A 19,872-nucleotide genomic window follows, 5' to 3' on the forward strand; every position below is an offset into this window, starting at 1 on the left:
CAAATGTGGCGCAAATTTGGAATATATATTTTTTTCAGAACGAACGTTTTTAACTCAAATCTTTGCTTCTGGGGGAGGGTCCCTGGATCAACATATTTTCAGATGGGGGTCGGTGGCCAAATACATATAATTGTCGGGGTCCTTGACATGAAATATTGAGCACCACTGTCCGAAACATGAGGTATTTCAGAAAACTGTCAGAATTTAGAAGACATTCTATGTCAGGCCTAAAACAACGTTTTAGGCCAACGTTAAACTCACTTTGCCACTCACTTTATGCATACGCATGCCCTCTATTGTAGTAATAGTAGTACAGTATAGGTGTAGTAGTAGTAGTAGTAGTAGTACTTGGTGTAGTAGTACTGAGTGTCACTCATGGTTGCTGTGGACTTTGATCCTGTTGGTTTGGTCTGAACACAGCTGCCTCCGCTGGCACGGAATCTACTGGCCTATTTACACACCTGCTGACGCACGCACACACACACACACACACACACACACACACACACACACACACACACACACACACACACACACACACACGATGTGCACGTGCACACGTGCAGGCTTTAACCCGTTAAGCACCTGACGCAGGTTCTACGAATGCCTTCTACGGTAAAACACGTTCCCACTTTCCATGTGCAAGCTCGCTTTCGAGATGCTCTGTGTGACGATCGTCGCGGGGGGGCCAAACCGACAACACTCGGTAAACTTGACCTTTCAACTCTCTACTTAACCCCATTCTTGGCGGGAACCCCTTTTGGTGTTAGCATTATGTTATGCTTTAGCTATTGAAAAATAGCAGATCTACAAGCTCATAGCGCGCCACCGAGTGGCGCGCTACGAGCTTGTAGGTCTGCTATTTTTGAAAAATCGTGAAAATGTAGCGCATATTTTTAGAATCTGATCTCAGGTCAAAATGGGTTAACTTGGTCTGCTCTTTATTCCCTCTAGTCTACGCCAAACCTCTTTGCCGATCTACAAGCTCACAACCGACGCCTCGCATCGCAAGGCGTTGTGTGAGGTGAGGCGTTGTCGGCTTGTAAAAGCTCTACATGGGTCCCGTTTGGTTACTAACTTTCCGTCATTTAGCTAGGGGACCGCCTGGAACCCGGCCCCTCGCGGTACCACTGGCTGCGAACCACTGCTGTAGCTATTCAAAATACCCATGTTCTGAGTGTGAGTGTTCTGTGGCTGTGAGTGCGGCGTGTACCACTACCCTGAGCTGTCTTTCTCTGTGTGTGTGTGTGTGTGTGTGTGTGTGTGTGTGTGTGTGTGTGTGCGCGTGCGCGTGCGCGTGTGCACGCGTGCGTGTGAGCGCCTGCTAATTTGTATCTCGAACACGGATACAATGAACAGAGTCCGGCAGAGGCATGTCATTGTCCTATTGTTGGGCTAAGTGTAGGTTATGGATCAGTGGTCAGGACTTGTGTGTGTGTGTGTGTGTGTGTGTGTGTGTGTGTGTGTGTGTGTGTGTGTGTGTGTGTGTGTGTGTGTGTGTGTGTGTGTGTGTGTGTGTGTGTGTGTGTGTGTGTGTGTGTGTGTGTGTGTGTGTGTGTGTGTGTGTGTGTGTGTGTGTGTGTGTGCACCTTGCAGCAAAGTCCTGAGTGTTAATAAACTTTTGCTAGAGAGATGGGTCAATTTTAGACTCTATATATTGGTTTGACCCATATTATATCGGCTATTATTTGACTTTTCACTGTTCATTTTAATCATTCAAGTTAAATAGTATTTTAATATGTTGGAGTTTAATATACACTTAATTTCAAAATGGTATCTACGTACTAGTGTTGTAGTCGAGTACGCTGACAATGCAATGAAATGCATGTTTGTGACTCGAGTGGGCTCGGTGGGGGAAGAGTCCCGAGTCCCTTGGTCTGAGACAAATTAACCTATTCTGGGCGGGAACCCCTTTTGGTGTTTTAAGCATTATGTTATACTTTAGCTATTGAAAAATAGCAGATCTACAAGCTCGTAGCGCGGCACCGAGTGCCGCGCTACGAGCTTGTAGGTCTGCTATTTTTTTTTTAATCGTGAAAATGCGGCACAAATCTTTGAATATAATATTCTTTCAGAGTGAACGTTTTTAACTGAAATCGTTGCTTCTGAGGGGTTCCTGGAACAACGTATTTTCAGATGGGGGGTCGGCGGCCAAATACAGATAATTTTTGGGGTCCTTCCTTGACCACTGATACAGAAACATAAGGTTTTTCAGAGAACCGTCAGGATTTTGAAGAGATTTAAAAAAAAAAAATCAGGTCTAAATGGGTTAAGGGGGCGAGAACGAGACGCGACCGAGGAAATGATAATGTGTACTCAATTCCGGACTCGAGACGAGTCAAAGGACTCGAGTACTCTACGACAGTATTTTTGTTTATTAAATTATATTTATGTTTATTGCAAGTTGTCGTCAGTGGTCTGTAGGACTCTGCAGAACGGGGATCAGCGGCGGAGTAGGACAAGGCCCCGACTTTGAATCCCACGCCTGTCAATGTCTTTAGCCCATTCTGACCTGAGATCAGATTCTAAAAATGTCTTCTACGTCCTGACAGTTTTCTGAAAAAGCTATGTTTCCGTGTCAGTCGCTCTTCGATTTTTTCAAAAAATAGCAGACCTACAAGCTCGTAGCTATGAGCTTGTAGATCTGCTGTTTTTCAATAGCTAAAGCATAACATGATGCTAACACCAAAAGGGGTTCCCGCCCCAAATGGGTTAGTTACTGCATTATCTCCCTTCTCTCTCTGTCCCCAGGCTCCTCCTATCAAAATGAAAAGCTCAAAACTTCCCTAAAAGAGCCGAAGGACGGGTTCTCGACTTGGCCCGAGTCCCGAGTGTCGATATGCGAACACAATTGGTCCACGGTAGGGAACAGGGGGAGGGAAGCCGGAGGGCGGGAGGGTTGTATTTGTCGCTGCGCGTGACGTACCCCTACGGGCTGCCTGTCACCGGGGAAATGTTGAACGGAGGAGGAGGATGGATGCGCCATGTCCTCCCGGCGGGGGCTCCTCACCGGCAGGTGAGCCAGTAGGATACAACGGCAGTGGAACAACTGAGGAATTAATTGGCATTTTAAGATTGGGGAGAAAAAGGCAAAACGATTGGCTATTCTAAAATCTAAATCTAAAAAAAGAAAGTGTGTGTGTGTGTGTGTGTGTGTGTGTGTGTGTGTGTGTGTGTGTGTGTGTGTGTGTGTGTGTGTGTGTGTGTGTGTGTGTGTGTGTGTGTGTGTGTGTGTGTGTGTGTGTGTGTGTGTGCGCTTCCATTTGTCCTTGTGCACAGACGTGTGTGTGTTGCACGCTCCTAGTGAGATGGACAGTTTTATCTGCTGGCATTTTTTTGGAGCCGTTTTACAGTCCAAACTCTTGAGACGGAACGTAAAACTAACCGTCTCTTCCTCTAAACAGACTGTCAAAACGAACTGGACGAGGACCATCTGAGTCCCGCAGCCTCGTCCTGTCTGTGGGCTTTCTTTACCCGTTTATTCGCTCAACGTATCGCCCCCCTACTGTAGAATTACCGTATCGCCTCCAAGCAAATCTGCTTTTCCTCAAAAGGTGAAGATTCACTTGAGAGCTGAGTGGAGGATTAAAGCGTTATTCATAGTCTGGATTTTCGGTGGTGAGGTGACCACCGAACTACAACATGACGTCACTGAGTTTGAAGAGCCCTTCTCTCTGTTTTTACTCGCCACCGCTCAGCGTTATTTCAGCGGTGGTCAGCTCACCACCGGAGCGGTGGTCAGCTCACCACCGGAGCGGTGGTCACCTCACCACCGGAGCGGTGGTCACCTCACCACCGGAGCGGTGGTCACCTCACCACCGGAGCGGTGGTCACCACCGGTGGTCAGCTATGAATGAGCCTTTAGAGGCAGCTGGGGTGGGCAACCTTGATGAGGGAGAGGGCCACTATATATTTCCACACTCACTCCTGGGAGCCACATTGCATATGCTGTCGGGCTGAAACCTGCTGTGTAATGCCCTACACTTCGTCTCACAATACTAGCAAAAAATAGCCAATCTACAAGCTCAAGGTTTTGAGATTTTTACTGTGTACTGTGCGTGCGTGTGTGCGTGCGTGCGTGTGTACATCCATCTATCCCCACCTCCCTCCCTTCTACGTGTATCGGGTGTGTGTTTGACCTCTCCCTATTCTTCCCCAGGTAGCTGTCATGTAGTGACCCTGTGAGACAGGCACACACACAGACAGACAGACAGACAGGACCACACCCCCCCTCCTTCCCTCCCAACCCCTCCCACCAGTGTCTCAAAGACATGCATAGCAAGAACCGTAAGTTTGTTTTTCCTCCTCCTCTGCGCCATCCCGTCCTCCTCTGCTCCCCTCGTCTCAGCTTTCATGTTTCACATTTCTGCCCTCTCGTCTCTCCTCCCCTCCCCTCCCCTCCCCTCCCCTCCCCTCCCCTCCCCGGTCAATTAAAAAAAGGCTTCTAAATCCTAACATTTTTCTGAAAAACCCATGTTTCTATGTCAGTGGTCCTCAACCTTTTTCTGTCAAAGGACCCCCAGAATTATCTCTATTGGGCCACGGACCCCCATCTCAAAATATGTAGTTCCAGGGACCCCCCCCAGAAGCCAATATTTTTGTTAAAAATGTTCGCTCTGAAATGTATATTCAAATATATGCGCTACATTTTCACGATTTTTCAAAAATAGCAGACCTACAAGCTCATAGCGCGCCACTCGGTGGCGCGCTATGAGCTTGTAGATCTGCTATTTTTCAATAGCTAAAGTATAACATAATGCTTAGTTAAAACACCAAAAGGGGTTCCCGTCCAGAATGGGTTAACCCATTAAGACCTGAGGCCGATTCTACGAATGCCTTCCGAAATCGGTATAGTTCTCAAACGTTTTCCGTGCCCCCAAAATGGTATTTGGCTGCGCTTCCCCCCGTCTGACAATGCCTTTGTGTGCCAGGGATCTCATCTCATGCTATCACAATGCGGAAGGAAGCAGCAGATGGTAAACAGCGGAGCCGGTTAAATCCACCGCCACTAGGGGGCGCCAATAGGCCCAGACTGCCACCATATATCTTTTATTTTATTTTATATATTTTTATTTTTTTCAAAAAAAAAAGTCTAATTTTTTTTACCATGTTATAAAACACGAAAAACACATCCTTGGCGCTCCAGGACATCATGAAAAAGAAGTTAAATAAGTCCTTGGCGACCATTGAGTTTAAACTTGGTAATGGACGTGGTGGTGAAACTATGGTAAAGCGTGATAATGAATGGATGAAGACTCAAGAGTTGTGATATGTCATCTGGGGAAGGCATGGATGTTGTGACGACAGTCGTGTTCTTGCGACGGTGTCGTAAGGTATCGGCGGGCCCCTGGCGTTCCAACACCGGTTGTTTTGACCCCGGTCGTCAACCATGTCAAAAGTACTCTCGCTCACGTCACGTCTGTCTCCTTGTGTACACTTGTCTCTTTTGGTCGTGTGCCACTCCACTGTCATCCCACTCATCTGGAATAGTTGCTTAGTTAGTTAGTTAGTTGCTGCGAGAGTGAGGTCTATAGCCAACACCAACTCGGGATTCCTGGATCGCTGCCCTCCACAAATTCCTATCCAACATCAGGTTCTTGAGCTCTGCAGTGTTGTCAGCAAAGCTGTCGCGCTGCCGCAGCACGTCTACATAGGTGGTACGCTTCTTTCCCCTCCTGGCTTCAATTAATTTACTTGCCTCAAGTTCTGGGTGCCTGACGCAGTGCCCTGCCAAGCCTCATTCTTCTCTCTCAGACTTTGTCCGTGACCCGTGGTAGGTCCCCATAGAGGTCCACATTTCTAGAATATGTCAAACGTGTTTGTATCTTTTGGACACCCCTCACACGTATATAGACTAGAGGATATGTCCGATCATCAGCCTTCAACGGGTTATGATTCCGACCCCATATCTTCCCGATTTGTCCTGTGGTTTGAGTTAGGCTTTGGTTTATGCCCCCATCCCTGTGTGTCCATTAAACCAAGGGTGTATACATTTTGTATTTGTGTGAGTCAGTCTTCACATCTATAGCCACTGTACGTTCTCACATCTCTTTGTTAACCCATTTAGGCCTGACCTCAAAATTTTAAAAAATCTTCTAAATCCTCCAGTTTTCTGAAATACATATTTTCACGATTTAAAAAAAAATAGCAGACCTACAAGCTCGTAGCGTGCCACTCGGTGGCGCGCTATGAGCTTGTAGATCTGCTATTTTTCAATAGTTGAAAACCCACCTCTTCAGGAAACACTACCCTTCCTCTCTGCCTGACCTACTTGTTGTTAACTAGTTGTACGAACGCTCGTTTTCTATTGTTGTATTGTTTATTGGATCTTGTTTAGTTGATACACTTAATTGTTTTAGCTCATGCTCATTTGATTTAGCTATTTTGTCTCATCTGTTTAAGGAAATAGGTAGCTGATATATTGCACTTTTACCTTAGCGCTAGGTATACTCTTGGTTGCTTGTTTTTGCAGAAAATGCACTAAAGACTTCTGGTGATTAGTAGTTTTTGTTCCCTACCTATGTTGAATACACTTATTGTAAGTCGCTTTGGATAAAAGCGTCTGCTAAATGACTGTAATGTAATGTAATGTAATGTAGCTAAATTATAACATAATGTTTAAAACACCAAAAGGGGTTCCCGCCCAAAATGGGTTAAAGATGGAGTGCTGTGCTTTTTTTCCACCCTAAAACATGATCATCAGGTCTTATTGTTATATAAGGAGGTATAATGTTTTCCAAAAAGTGTACAGTATTTGTTCAAATCATGCTTTTATGTGGACACGCCCACCAGTTCATTAAGTATGTCTGGTTTGCCTGCTGGGTGGTGATGGGTGGTGATCCACCTGAACGGAAGCCGCACCCACAGCTGTAGTTGTATGATAAAGGGGGAGGGGTTAGGGGAGGGGCTGATAGTGTGATGTCACTATATTACTGTTTATTTCATTGGCCCGTTTGACTGTCAAGGGTTCAGCCTCCAGGAAGAAACCCTAAATACAAAGTTAATGCACCATTGCACATCAAAACGACTCCAGGGTGTCTAATGAAGTACTGTCACCTCACAGACACGTGAAAAACTGGAAAAAATACAAAAATTGTGGCACTCCCTCTTTAACTGTCGTTGGATGTTATATATTTTATCAATGTTTATGTATTTAATCAACGATACATGAAATGTAGTGAGATATTGGCATAATTATGTGCTGGCAGCACGTGCACACATAGACATCAAGGGGGGCTTGAGCCCATGCCCTTTTTTTTTTACCCGTCTGTAAAAAAAAACTGCTCTCTCCAGACCATGAATGGTCTGGTCTGGTCTGTGCGCGTGGAACCCCTTTTGGTGTTAGCATTATGTTACACTTTAGCTATTGAAAAATAGCAGATCTACAAACTCATAGCGCGCCACCGAGTGGCGCGCTACGAGCTTGTAGGTCTGCTATTTTTGAAAAGGTACGGCCCCTTTCCATGCCATACCTTACCTGAATGCAGCGTTCAGGAGAATTGCCTTTTACGAACTCTCCTGAACTTGAATGCAGGATTCTATGCTGAAAGAATCTGTCCTCTGTGTAGAAATCCATGTTTTTACGCCACATCTCCAGTAGCTAAAGAGTGTGCGGTCGCGCCCCCCTCCCAAAAAAGCTGATCTACAAGCTCTCAACGCCAAATGTGACCCTTTTTAGGGAATTCCAGCCCCCTGCCTCTCTAACATTCTCTGCACGTCCCTGCACTAGTGTGTGTGATGTAGGGCATTCACTTCTAGTCATTTTTACTAGTTGACTAGTTGCCTAGTTTACTAGTCGACTAGTTGTTAAACCACCTTTTATGTTAAACCCCCCCCCCCCTTTTTTTTTTTTTTTTGGAAATAAATATTTGTACATTTAAAAACTGTGTACATTGGTGACTATAACGCGCACAAAACGTGCGCGAAAAGCCTGGTGTGGCCCTTGCCGTTATACATGTCCAGTGTTGCGCATCAAAAAGCGCTGATCTAAAAGCTCACAACTCATCGGAGTGCAACCCGTTGTGAGCTTGCAAATCGTCTATTTTACAATGCACAACATCGGCATGCCACAAAGTGTAAATTGGGCATAATATTGGCATTGGTGTGCTATAATATTATTGGCACAGGTGTGCTCGGCCTTTGACCGAGAGCTGAAGATAATAATAATATATATTCATATAATAATATGACCTATTATTATTATTATTATTATTATTATTATTGCCATTATACCACCTGTTTGTTGTTAGTAATACTATTGTTATTTAACCCATTCTGGGCGGGAACCCCGTTTCGTGTTTTAAGCATTCTGTTCTACTTTAGCTGTTGAAAAATAGCAGATCTGCTATTTTTGAAAAGTCGTGAAAATGTGGCGCAAATCTTTGAATGTATATTCTTTCAGAGCGAACATTTTTAACTAAAATATTCGTTTCTGGGGGGGGTCCCTGGAACTACATATTTTCAGATGGCAGTCCGTGGCCCAATAGAGATAATTCTGGGGGTCCTTGACATGAAAAAGGTTGAGCACCACTGACATAAAAACATAGTTTTTTTTCAGAAAACTGTCAGGATTTAGAAGACATTTGTAGAATCGTCCTCGGGTCTACATGGGTTAATTTCTTAGTGTCTCTTCCTCTGCTGGTACTAATACATTGTATTCATACAGTAACTGTTCTTGTGCTTGTAAAACACTTCTTCCCTTCTCTGTACGACGTTCTACTAATAACAACAATGACAACAGTTTGTATTTGCAGAAGTAGCAATAGGACAAAGGCCTCACTCAGACCTTTACTGCATGTTGTGTGTTGTGTAGTGTCATGGCTGCCCCAATGCATTTCCAATGGAAGTCACATGGTTTGTAGTCCACATTTTGGACTACAAGCTGTTGTATGGCTTTCGGCTGTGTTTCGACTGCGCCCCTCCCCCTCATACAACACAAAACAGTGTAACAGATCAGCAGGGAGAATGATGTTAAAAGTATGTAAACATTGTGAAAGATTACACGTTTATTTTATTTTAAAGTTAAACCCATTGATACTTTGTTAACTTGACAAGAGTTGTGTCTGTACGTGGACCGCTCTTTTGCCTCTCCCTCTACACCACATCTCTTTAAAGGTAGTGTAAGTGATATTTTTTGGTTAAAACAAAAAGGTTTTTTGTTTAAAGGTTAAATCACTATATTGTGATAGTAGTCATTGCTATAGTGTTTGTTCAGTAACGGAGCTATCCCTGTCTCTCCTGCTCTTTAACCCATTTTGACCTGAGATCAGATTAAAAAAATGTCTTCTACATCCTGACAGTTTTCTGAAAAAGCTATGTTTCTATGTCAGTCGTCCTTCGATTTTTCAAAAATAGCAGACCTACAAGCTCATAGCTCATAGCAGATCTACAAGCTACGAGCTTGTAGATCTGCTATTTTTCAATATCTAAAGCATAACATAATGTTAACACCAAAAGGGGTTAATAAACAGAAAATACATTTTCAGGTAGATGACAAAATATGTAATAATGAGCTTAATTTTGAGTTCTCCAGATCCAATTGTGTCTGTTCATTCCTTTGTGTCATCATCACTTACAATTCCACTTGTTTAATTAATCTGTAAAAAAAAAAAAAAATTGTATCCCAGTTTCAGTTTCTGAAAATGCATTTTCTATTTAACCCATTTAGACCCGAGTTAAAAACATTAACTTTGAAAGAATACATATAAGATTTGCGCCACATTTTTTACGATTTTTCAAAAATAGCAGACCTACAAGCTCGTAGCGCGCCACTCGGTGGCGCGCTACGAGCTTGTAGATCTGCTATTTTTCAATAGCTAAATTATAACATAATGTTTAAAACACCAAAAGGGGTTCCCGTCCCGACCATCCAGAATGGGTTAATAAAAAGCCGGAGAGACGAGGGGATTACTGTTACTGCAACAAACACTACATAGCAATGAGTACTATGATCACAATATAGAGCTTTTTAACACGTATTTTAACCAAAGAAAATCACTTTTTAATTAGGACCATTAAATCAGAGTCCCTTTTTATTAATCTCTGTCCTGAGCGCGGGGGGCGTTACTATTTGATATAGGACGGAGAACTCGGTTTATGCCACTCGGGCTGTTGTTAACGATCTACAAGCTCACAGTAGTTTTGGCCATGTGTTCCCCCTCGAATAGGGATGCATAGGGTTTCAAGTGGTTAAAATGTATGAATACTATTGGAATTGAATTGAATTGATCGATCAAAGCACTACTAGGTGGTTGATACTATAGGTGTTGCATGTCTTTAACCCATTCTGAACGGGAACCCCTTTTGGTGTTTTAAGCATTGTTATGCTTTAGCTGTTGGAAAAATAGCAGATCTACAAGCTTGTAGCGCGGCACTCGGTGCCACGCTACGAGCTTGTAGGTCTGCTTTTTTTTTTTGAAGAATCGCCAATTAAATATAATCTTTGGGGTCCTTGACATGAAATATGGAGCACCACTGATACAGAAACATAGGTATTTCAGAAAACTGTCATTTTTTTGTAATTTCGACGTCGGGCCTAAATGGGTTAAATCTCTTGTCTCTGACTCTCTCTGTCCATTCCAGAGAAGCGCCACAGCTCTCCAGGCCCGTCCTCCAGGGTCCCCCTGGTCCCCATGAAGCCCAAGGCCCCTGCCCCACCCGTGGCCCCTGCAGGCCCCACCTTCAGGGTCCCCAAAGACTACCCCCACTCTCGCTTCAACAAGGCCCCGCTGGCTGTGTACCCGCCTAAAGGTGCACGCAACAAGACCTGGTGAGCATGTCATATAGCAAGGGTGGGCAACTTTGACCATGGAGAGGGCCACTATTATCTCCACACTCACTCCAAAGGGCCACATTGCATATTACTGTCGTAGCAAAAAATAGCAGATCTACAAGCTCAAAACGCGTCGCACTGCGACGCGTTTTGAGCTTGTAGATCTGCTATTTTTTGCTAGATTTGAATTGGAATTAACATTTTTTTATGTCATTTCAAATGTCTTTCAAATGCCTTTTAATTATAATTATGTTAACGTTATGAACCGAATACAAATATATTGGACATACAAAAAAGATGAAGACTTTTGTTTTCTTTATTAACCCTTTTGGAGTTGTTGGTGCTATGTACAGCAGGGTTCCCCAATAGGCGGCCGGCCCGCGGAGCGCCCCCTTGTGGCCCCTGAAAAAACAAACAAAAAAAAACCACGTGTTTTTTTTGTTTTTTTTAGGGGGTCCCAGGTATAAATGGCATTAAATGGGGGTCAGTAGCCTATGCATGTCAAACTGGGCATCCTTTTCAAATGGGGTCTTGCCCTGAAAATTCATTTTCAGGGCAAGACCTCGACCTCGTGCGTGCGGACTCGGCCCCCAGCCTGGTACCCTAGTCAAAATATGGCCCTTGATTGAAAATTAATTGGGGAACCCTGATGTACAGTATATAGCAAAATATATATATATTTTTTGTCATTTTTGAATACATTTACAATTTAGGCATTTAGCGGACGCTCTTAATCCATAGCTGTTTACAGTAAGCAAGAATAACACAAGGTAATACATGAAATGTATAGAAATAGTCGTCTAGGATCATAAGCAAACTAAGAACCTATCCACGTCGACGGTAGTATATCCGTACATTGACACTATAAACACCATAGAATGCCAGATCAGTAATGACCTGGCATGTCTACATAACATGCTACTGCAGGGTTCCCCAATTCATTTTCCTCAAGGGCCATATTTTGACGAGGTCGAGGTCTTGCCCTGAAAATTCATTTTCAGGGCAAGACCCCATTTGAAAAGGATGCCCAGTTTGACATGCATAGGCTACTGACCCCCATACCATTTAATGCCATTTATACCTGGGACCCCCCCGCCCCCCCTTTTTTTTAAATTCTTCCAGGGGCCACAAGGGGGCGCTCGGGCCACCTATTGGGGAACCCTGTGCTACTGTGTCTAAAATTACATATTTTAGCCAGCCTGCAAGGTCGTCGAGGCTAGGGCAAGTGCTGCGGCTAGTGCTGAATATTTTAAGTTCTTCAGAAATCTTAAGGGCAGGATTTAGAAGGCGTTTTTAGAATCTGCCTCGGGTCTAAACCCCTTTTGGTGTTAGCATTATGTTATGCTTTAGCTATTGAAAAACAGCAGATCTACAAGCTCATAGCGCGCCACCGAGTGGCGCGCTACGAGCTTGTAGGTCTGCCATTTTTGAAAAATCAAAGAACGACTGACATAGAAACATAGCTTTTTCAGAAAACTGTCAGGATGTAGAAGACATTTTTAGAATCTGATCTCAGGTCAAAATGGGTTAACACATCTGCAATGTCCCATCCCTCCCTCCCTCCATCCCTCCCTCCCTCCCTCCCTCCCTCCCTCCCTCCCTCCCTCCCTCTCTCTCTCTCCTCTCACGTGTGTCCAGCGTGTCTCTCCCAGTCGTCACCCTGGAGAAGATGCCGTGCCTCAGTCGAGTGGACGGAGCCTCTCGCGTCCGCCTCACCACCTCTTCCTCTGCCTCTCCTTCCTCCCTCAAACCCCCCTCCTCCTCCTCCTCCTCCTCACCGCTCACACCCCCCGCCCCACACCGTTCGGGGGAGAAGCTGTTGAACGGTCGCGCCGCCGGAGTCTTCGGCGTTCCATCCTCCTCTTCCTCCTCCTGCTCCGTCCCTCGCTCCGTCACGCCCCCGTCCTCGCAGGACAGGCGGCCCAGCCCGGCGGGCTCCCCCCTGGACAGACGACCGCCCTCCACCCCCCCCGCCGCCTCCCCCCCGCTGGACCGCAGACCTCCCCTGTCGCCCTCGTCCCAGAAGGCCGGTGCTACGCCAAGCTGCCTACAGGTGCTGAGAAGGTCTCACTTTGAGCGTTGCTCTCATTAGTAGGCCTCAAAGGATCTTAACCCATTCTGACCTGAGATCAGATTCTAAAAATGTCTTCTACATCCTGACAGTTTTTATGAACTTGTAGGTCTGCTATTTTTGAAAAACCCGTGAAAATGTGGCCCGAATGTTTTGAATATATTCTTTCAGAGAACGTTTTTAACATTAGGCCACAGACCCCCATTTTTCTTTATGTGGGAGCACTGTCGGGAGTTGCAGACATGCAACAGACCCTATCTATGGAATCATTTGGCCATTGACCCCCTGGTCATCCCCTCACAAGCCCCCCTGGGGGTCCCTGGGAACCCCCTTTGAGAGCCAGTGCTCTACTGCTCAGCTTTGTGTTGTAGACATTAGACCCCGCCCACTCAGGAGTTCCGCCTAGCGCTGGATCCACTGAAGCATTGTGTACATCGCTGATGCAGTGGTGTAACTAAGGCCTCACTCAGACCTTTACTGCATTGCTGTATGCTTGTTGGATGAATGTTGTGTAGTGTCATGGCCGCCCCAATGCATTTCCAATGGAAGTCACATGGTTTGTAGTCCACATTTTGGACTACAAGCTGTTGTATGGCTTTCGGCTGTGTTTCGACTGCGCCCCTCCCCCTCATACAACACAAATGTTGTGTCAAACCATGTGACTCCCATTGGAAATGCATTGGGGCGGCCATGACACTACACAACATTCATCCAACAAGCTTACAGCAATGCAGTAAAGGTCGGAGTGAGGCCTGTCTAAGCATTATTTACTCAAGTACTGTACTTAACCCATTCTGGGCGGGAACCCCTTTTGGTGTTTTAAAGCATTATGTTACACTTTAGCTGTTGGAAAAATAGCAGCTCTTACAAGCTCGTAGCGCGGCACCGAGTGCCGCGCTACGAGCTTGTAGATCTGCTATTTTTGAAAGATCGTGAAAATGTGGTGCAAATCTTTTAATATACTAGTCCTTACCCGTTCTGAATATATGAACAGTAAATGATGTTCAGTGTGGGTAATGTGATGGGGGGGGGGGGAATTGTTTACCCGTGTGGGTCTGTTGCGCGGAAAAGTGTGTCCCAGTATTAATCTGTGTCCGTCCCAAGATGCATTTCGCTGGTGACACTGGTGACACGTGATTTGCGGGGAGATGTTTTTTTTTTTGATGATTGTTAGAATGTTTGGCGTGTGTAATGCAGGGCAGATTGAGGTTGGAGGACAGGGCTGTGCGGCGCTAGGTTCCGTGAGGCGGTCCGTGCGTCATGGCGTTGTGAGATGTCTTGTCTGACTGACAGACAGTCCGCTAAATTATTAATAGGATATTCTTTCAGAGCGAACGTTTTTAACTCAAATCTTTGTGCTCAATGTGCTTTTCACCATTTCTGGTGAGGTGACAGACACATTGGACAAAGTCTTTCTCTCTCTCTCGCTCTCTCTCTCTCTCTCTCTCTCTCTCTCTCTCTCTCTCTAACTCATTAGCTAATTGCCATCTGGGTTGTGGGATTATGTCTGGGATTACAGAGGTGTCTGTACAGTATCTCCTAAACTCCTTACCCCAGTGGTTCTGAAAGTTTGGTCCGAGAGGGTTTCGGCGGGACCCCAGAAACAATGGGGGAACAATTTATTAACTCATTTTGACCTGAGATCAGATTCTAAAAATGTCTTCTACATCCTGACAGTTTTCTGAAAAAGCTATGTTTCTATGTCAGAAAAGAAATAGCAGACCTACAAGCTCGTAGCGCGCCACTCGGTGGCGCGCTATGAGCTTGTAGATCTGCTATTTTTCAATAGCTAAAGCATAACATGATGCTAACAAAAGGGGTTCCCGCCCAAAATGGGTTAAAGTACTCCAATGTACTGAATTGAAGATGTACTAGAGTAAAGTGTAGAATGTCCCATTTCAAGTTTCCAATTTCCCTTTCTTTTCTTTTTTGAAAATAGCCGAAATGTATATAGGGCTGAAGTGGTATGTTTTGTAGTAATAACCCAAAATCTACAAAATAACTAGTAACCAAAGGTGTCAAATAAATCTAGTGGAGTAAAAGTACGATATTTGGATCTGAGATTAGTGGAGTAGAAGTAAAAAATCATAAATACCTCAAAATTGTACTTAACCCATTTTGGGCGGGAACCCCTTTTGGTGTTTTAAGCATTGTTATAATTTAGCTATTGAAAAATAGCAGATCTACAAGCTCATAGCACGGCACCGAGTGTCGCGCTATGAGCTTGTAGGTCTGCCGTTTTTGAAAAATCTCGAAAATGTGGTGCAAATCTTTGAATATGTATTCTTTCAGAGCGAACGTTTTTAACTCAAATCTTTGCTTCTGAGGGGTTCCTGGAACAACATTTTTTCAGATGGGGGGTCGGTGGCCAAATACATATAATTGTTGGGGTCCTTGACTCACTCAGTGCCACAGGATGCCTTATGACGCCTCCCCCTTATCATGAAATATGGAGCACCACTGATATAGACACATAGGTATTTCAGCAAACTGTCAGGATTTAGAAGACATTATTACAATTTCGACGTCAGGCCTAAATGGGTTAAGTAAATATACTTTCAACCACTGATTTAACCCTGTTTTATACTTTACTTCGGCTAGTTTCAAATAGCTAATCTACAGGCTCACAACGTGTCTCGATGCGACAAATCTTCTCTTATGGGGGTCCCAGGCACAAATCCTTTCAGTTGGGGGTCCGCAGTAGCCTGATTATCAGACTGTAGCTTTCTTGAAGCTTCAGTCTGACATTGTCTCCTGTCTGAGCGATTTCAAGGGGGAGGGGATTAGAATTTCCCTCAACCAGTAGCCATTGGTGTTGTTTTTCCCTCCTTCCTCTGTGTGTTGCGCTGCGTGATGACGCTGAAAACGGGACTCGGCGCTGATTGGTTGTTCGTTAGACCCACCCCCACCACCGATTCTCATTGGATAATACATTTTTGTACCGAAGAAATTATAGGTTCACAGTGCAACACCAGACCAAGAGACACAGTCCACTCAGAGAGTGGGCGGGGTCTTTGGGCTGGATCCAGGCTAGGTCCGCAGCCAAATACAATATCCATTTCAAACAAATCTCAGAGTTACAGACCTGTAAGGACGGAAGGGACCCCCTCAAGGAATCCTGAGAGTCCCTGTACTCCACTTTGAGATAGATAGATAGATAGATACCTTTATTATCCCACAGGGGAAAATCAGTCACCCAGAGGCGGCACAGCAGTTAAGGTTACACCACGAACTGAGTGGTGTAAGGTCTTATATAGACTGATCAACTGTGGTCTGACGTAATGAAATCACACCCGTGTGAACTGGGTGACCATAGCAACCATGCTCATTTTTTGGTACGAACAGACACGTAAACTAACAAAGCCAGTTGTAGGAGTGGTTTACACCACTCAAAAAGTACTGTAGTATACAGAAGAAACAAGGCAGAAGGAGAAGCAAGGTGCATCAAGAAACAACAACAATAATAATAAAAGTAATAAACAGGGCAAACAAGGATAAACGAGTGCAGTACTTAGTTTAGACAGTACTTAGTTTAGACTAGTCATTTGGTTAGACCAGTCATTAGTCCTACAACTACAACATATCTCTAACCTTACCCTAACCTCCCACGGGGCAGCACACCTAAACCTAACCTTAACCCATGTCTAACCAATGACTAGTCTAAACTAAGTATACACCCCAGGATGAACAAAAACATATTTACAGTCGATCAGTGAGTCATAATAACGTGTATTACTACGTCTCATCATAAGAACAACAAGACAAAAAAAGTCAACAGTGCAAGAAAGCGTGGGATCCACTGAGATCCACTGAGATCCACTGCTTTCTCTTAACTGGTTCCGCGCCGGCCCCGAGAAACCAAGATTAATTCACCTTTGCAATGGATGCCATGCCCGGCATCCCGAGATTTGTTTTATTCCCCATAATCCACGGGGAAAAAAATAAAAAGTACGGTCCGTTAGCATTTTATGCTAACGATCCGTGACGTTTACCTCTTTATGTGCATTATGTATCATAATATGCTCAAAATGCGATATTCGGGGCTTGATTAGAGCTTAATTTGACTTAGATGTGACAAAAACAATTATTCTCCGGTCGGATAACCTCCCGACCTGACCTGTGAAACAGCTAGTGGATGTTTACCATTGTTTGAACCGGAACGGATTGTCGGCCATTTTAGTAGTTTTTTCAAAAACGGCTGGCACTGGCGCGCTAGCGGCCACTACAGCACTGGTGCTGAACCAGTTAACACACTCAACAAAGCGGGTCCTGTCCTCCATTTGCACCCCGGTAAGAAAATGGTCTTAAATTAGTTTGAAATGTATTTCCCCACGAAACAGCTGCCGATGCCTTCGTCGATGTCGAATGCGTCGCCGCCTTCTTCGTCGTCAAATTCTGGGTCGCTGCTGGCGGACAGGAAGCAGCAGAACGGGCTGAAGGCCTCTTCCTCCTCCTCGTCCTCCTCGTCCAGGCCGCACAGGAGACTCTCGGGTGAGTGAGCCCCAAAACAAACCTAGACAAGGTTTAACACGATGAGCGCCCGGGATTTCTTTCAAAATAGGAGCTCGTCGGGGTGCCCGGGGCACAGATACAGTATGGCAGCTTTTACTCTGAAAGCCAGCGCGAAACAGCAAGGATCCGTCAGTTGTATTTCATATGACGTTGTTTTCCACACATCCTACGCCTACGGTCTGAATGTGTTAACAGATTCTAAAAATGTCTTCTACATCCTGACAGTTTTCTGAAAAAGCTATGTTTCTATGTCAGTCGATTTTTCAAAAATAGCAGACCTACAAGCTCGTAGCGCGCCACTCGGTGGCGCGCTATGAGCTTGTAGATCTGCTATTTTTCAATAGCTAAAGCATAACGTAATGCTAACAGCAAAAGGGGTTCCCGCCCAAAATGTGTTCAATTATCTTCAAGTGGGCCCTGCCCTGATGCAGAAACGGTTGAGATCCACTGCTCTAAAAATCAGACAAGCCGCGGTATGCTTTGGAGAATATGGGTCGACAGTAATGTCAAGTTCACACAGTGATTCATAGTCAACAACAGGCTAAACGTGCCAGACCACTGGTATGGTCGTTTTAAACCCATTTTGGGCGGGAACCCCTTTTGGTGTTAGCTAGCATTATGTTATGCTTTAGCTATTGAAAAATAGCAGATCTACAAGCTCTCACCACTCAGTGGCGCGCTATGAGCTTGTAGGTCTGCTATTTTTGAAAAATCGTGAACATGTGGTACAAATCTTTGGATATAAATTCTTTCGGCGCGAGCGTTTTTAACTCAAATCTTTGCTTCTGGTGAGGTCCCTGGAACAACATATTTTCAGATGGGGGTCGGTGGCCAAATACATATCATTTTTGGGGTCCTTGACATGAAATATTGAGCACCACTGATATAGAAAAATTAGGTATTTCGACGTCAGGCCTACATGGGTTAAAAGAAGAAATCAAACGCCACAACAGAGGATGTGTGTCCCTCTCTTTTACTGTGTCTGTCCGCGCGCCTCCTTTCCCCTTGCGGTGGATCGGTGTTGTTTTTGGCAGCAAATTTTGATTTTAGTTTTAGTCACATTTTAGTCTTAGTGTTGGTCTAGTTTTAGTCGACTAAATCTACAGTTGATTTAGTCGACTAAAATGTATTTTGGCGGGCCTTGATGCCGTCATAATGACAGTTTTTTTTCCCCCCACTTGCTGAAAATAGCCGATCTACACGCGTCGCAGTTGTGAGCTTGTAGATCGGCTATTTTCAGCATGCAACCAAGTGTAAAATGGCTTATACTGGATCTCTTGTCCACTAGTCCCTTCCTGACATTTTAGTCTAGTTTTTAATCTGTTGACGAAATTGTCAATACATTTAGTCTTAGTCTTAGTCGTCACAGCTTAGTTTTCATTTAGTTTCCATTTAGTTTTCCTCAGTGAAAAAAGGTAGTGGACGAACATTTTTCGCCTTAGTTGTAGTCGACGAATCCCTCCCCCCCCCCCCCCCCCCGCCACCGTCTTTCCTGTTTCCTCCCACTCCACTCTGTTGCAATAAACGCGGGCAGAGAGAGAGAAAAAAAAACGAGAATTTGAATAATCTTTAAATAATCCCGATAGCGGTGAGAGTGCGTTTTATGGTTTATGGCTGTTTGGATGAGCCTTGGTCTCCGAGGGGCGAGAGAGAGAGCACATCTCAGCTGGTCAGAGTTTCAAAAGCCCTTATACTTACGCACGGTCGTAAATCACACGCCATTCCTTTCCCCCCCCATTAGCTTTACGCTATAAAAACCAATAAGCTCCTACTAGCTCTGATGTGCAAACACACACACACACACACACACACTGAGGCTGACACACGTGGTGTGTGTGTCAACACGCAGGCATGCACATGCACTGTTATACCACGCACTTCATACACATAGGCAATTACAGGCAATCATGCCAAATGAACGCACATGTGTGCATCCTCACACGTGCGCTCACACCAAGAAGCAGTAGCACTTCATATAGGTCTTGTCATGGTCTGTCTCTTTCTTGCACGCACGCACGCACGCACGCACGCACGCACGCACGCACGCACGCACGCACGCACACACACACACACACACACACACACACACACACACACACACACTTACTTGCTGAGCAGCTCTTATCTGTGCAGTGTTTGGATGAGTTCCAACGCTGAGTGTTTGGCTACAGGCTGATCAGTGTCGAGTCTCTCTCTCTCGGTCTCTATCTCTCTCTATATATCTCTCTCTCCCTGTGTTCAAGCTCTCTCGTTCATTTTCACTGTCTTTTACTCTCTCCGTTCATTTCTCTCCATCTATACTGCTTTTCCACTGTCTACCTCGCTCTGTCTACCTCTCTCTCTCTCTCGCTCTCTCTCTCTCTCTCTGTCTGTCTACCTCTCTCTCTACCTCTCTCTCTGTCTACCTCTCTCTCTCTCTCGCTCTCTCTCTCTCTCTCTGTCTGTCTACCTCTCTCTCTACCTCTCTCTCTGTCTACCTCTCTCTCTGTCTACCTCTCTCTCTCTCTCTCTCTCTCTC

The 19,872-nt window shown here is 45.0% G+C and overlaps 1 protein-coding gene across 2 annotated transcripts in view; it reads left to right on the forward strand.

Annotated features, from left to right (window-relative positions):
- atxn7l1 (ataxin 7-like 1) overlaps positions 1 to 19,872 on the forward strand; it is a 76,756-nt gene that overhangs the window by 18,434 nt on the left and 38,450 nt on the right. Inside the window, exons 2-5 of one of the 2 annotated variants that reach the window (XM_079494670.1) lie at positions 4,160 to 4,287; positions 10,582 to 10,768; positions 12,410 to 12,824; positions 17,183 to 17,333. In XM_079494670.1, the coding sequence (XP_079350796.1) occupies positions 4,272 to 4,287; positions 10,582 to 10,768; positions 12,410 to 12,824; positions 17,183 to 17,333 (769 nt within the window). In that variant the 5' untranslated portion in view covers positions 4,160 to 4,271. The remainder of the gene's footprint in view (positions 1 to 4,159; positions 4,288 to 10,581; positions 10,769 to 12,409; positions 12,825 to 17,182; positions 17,334 to 19,872) is intronic. The other variant, XM_079494669.1, reaches the window with a different exon arrangement.

This window comes from Electrona antarctica, assembly GCF_951216825.1.
Source record: "Electrona antarctica genome assembly, chromosome: 23".
Taxonomy (NCBI): domain Eukaryota; kingdom Metazoa; phylum Chordata; class Actinopteri; order Myctophiformes; family Myctophidae; genus Electrona; species Electrona antarctica.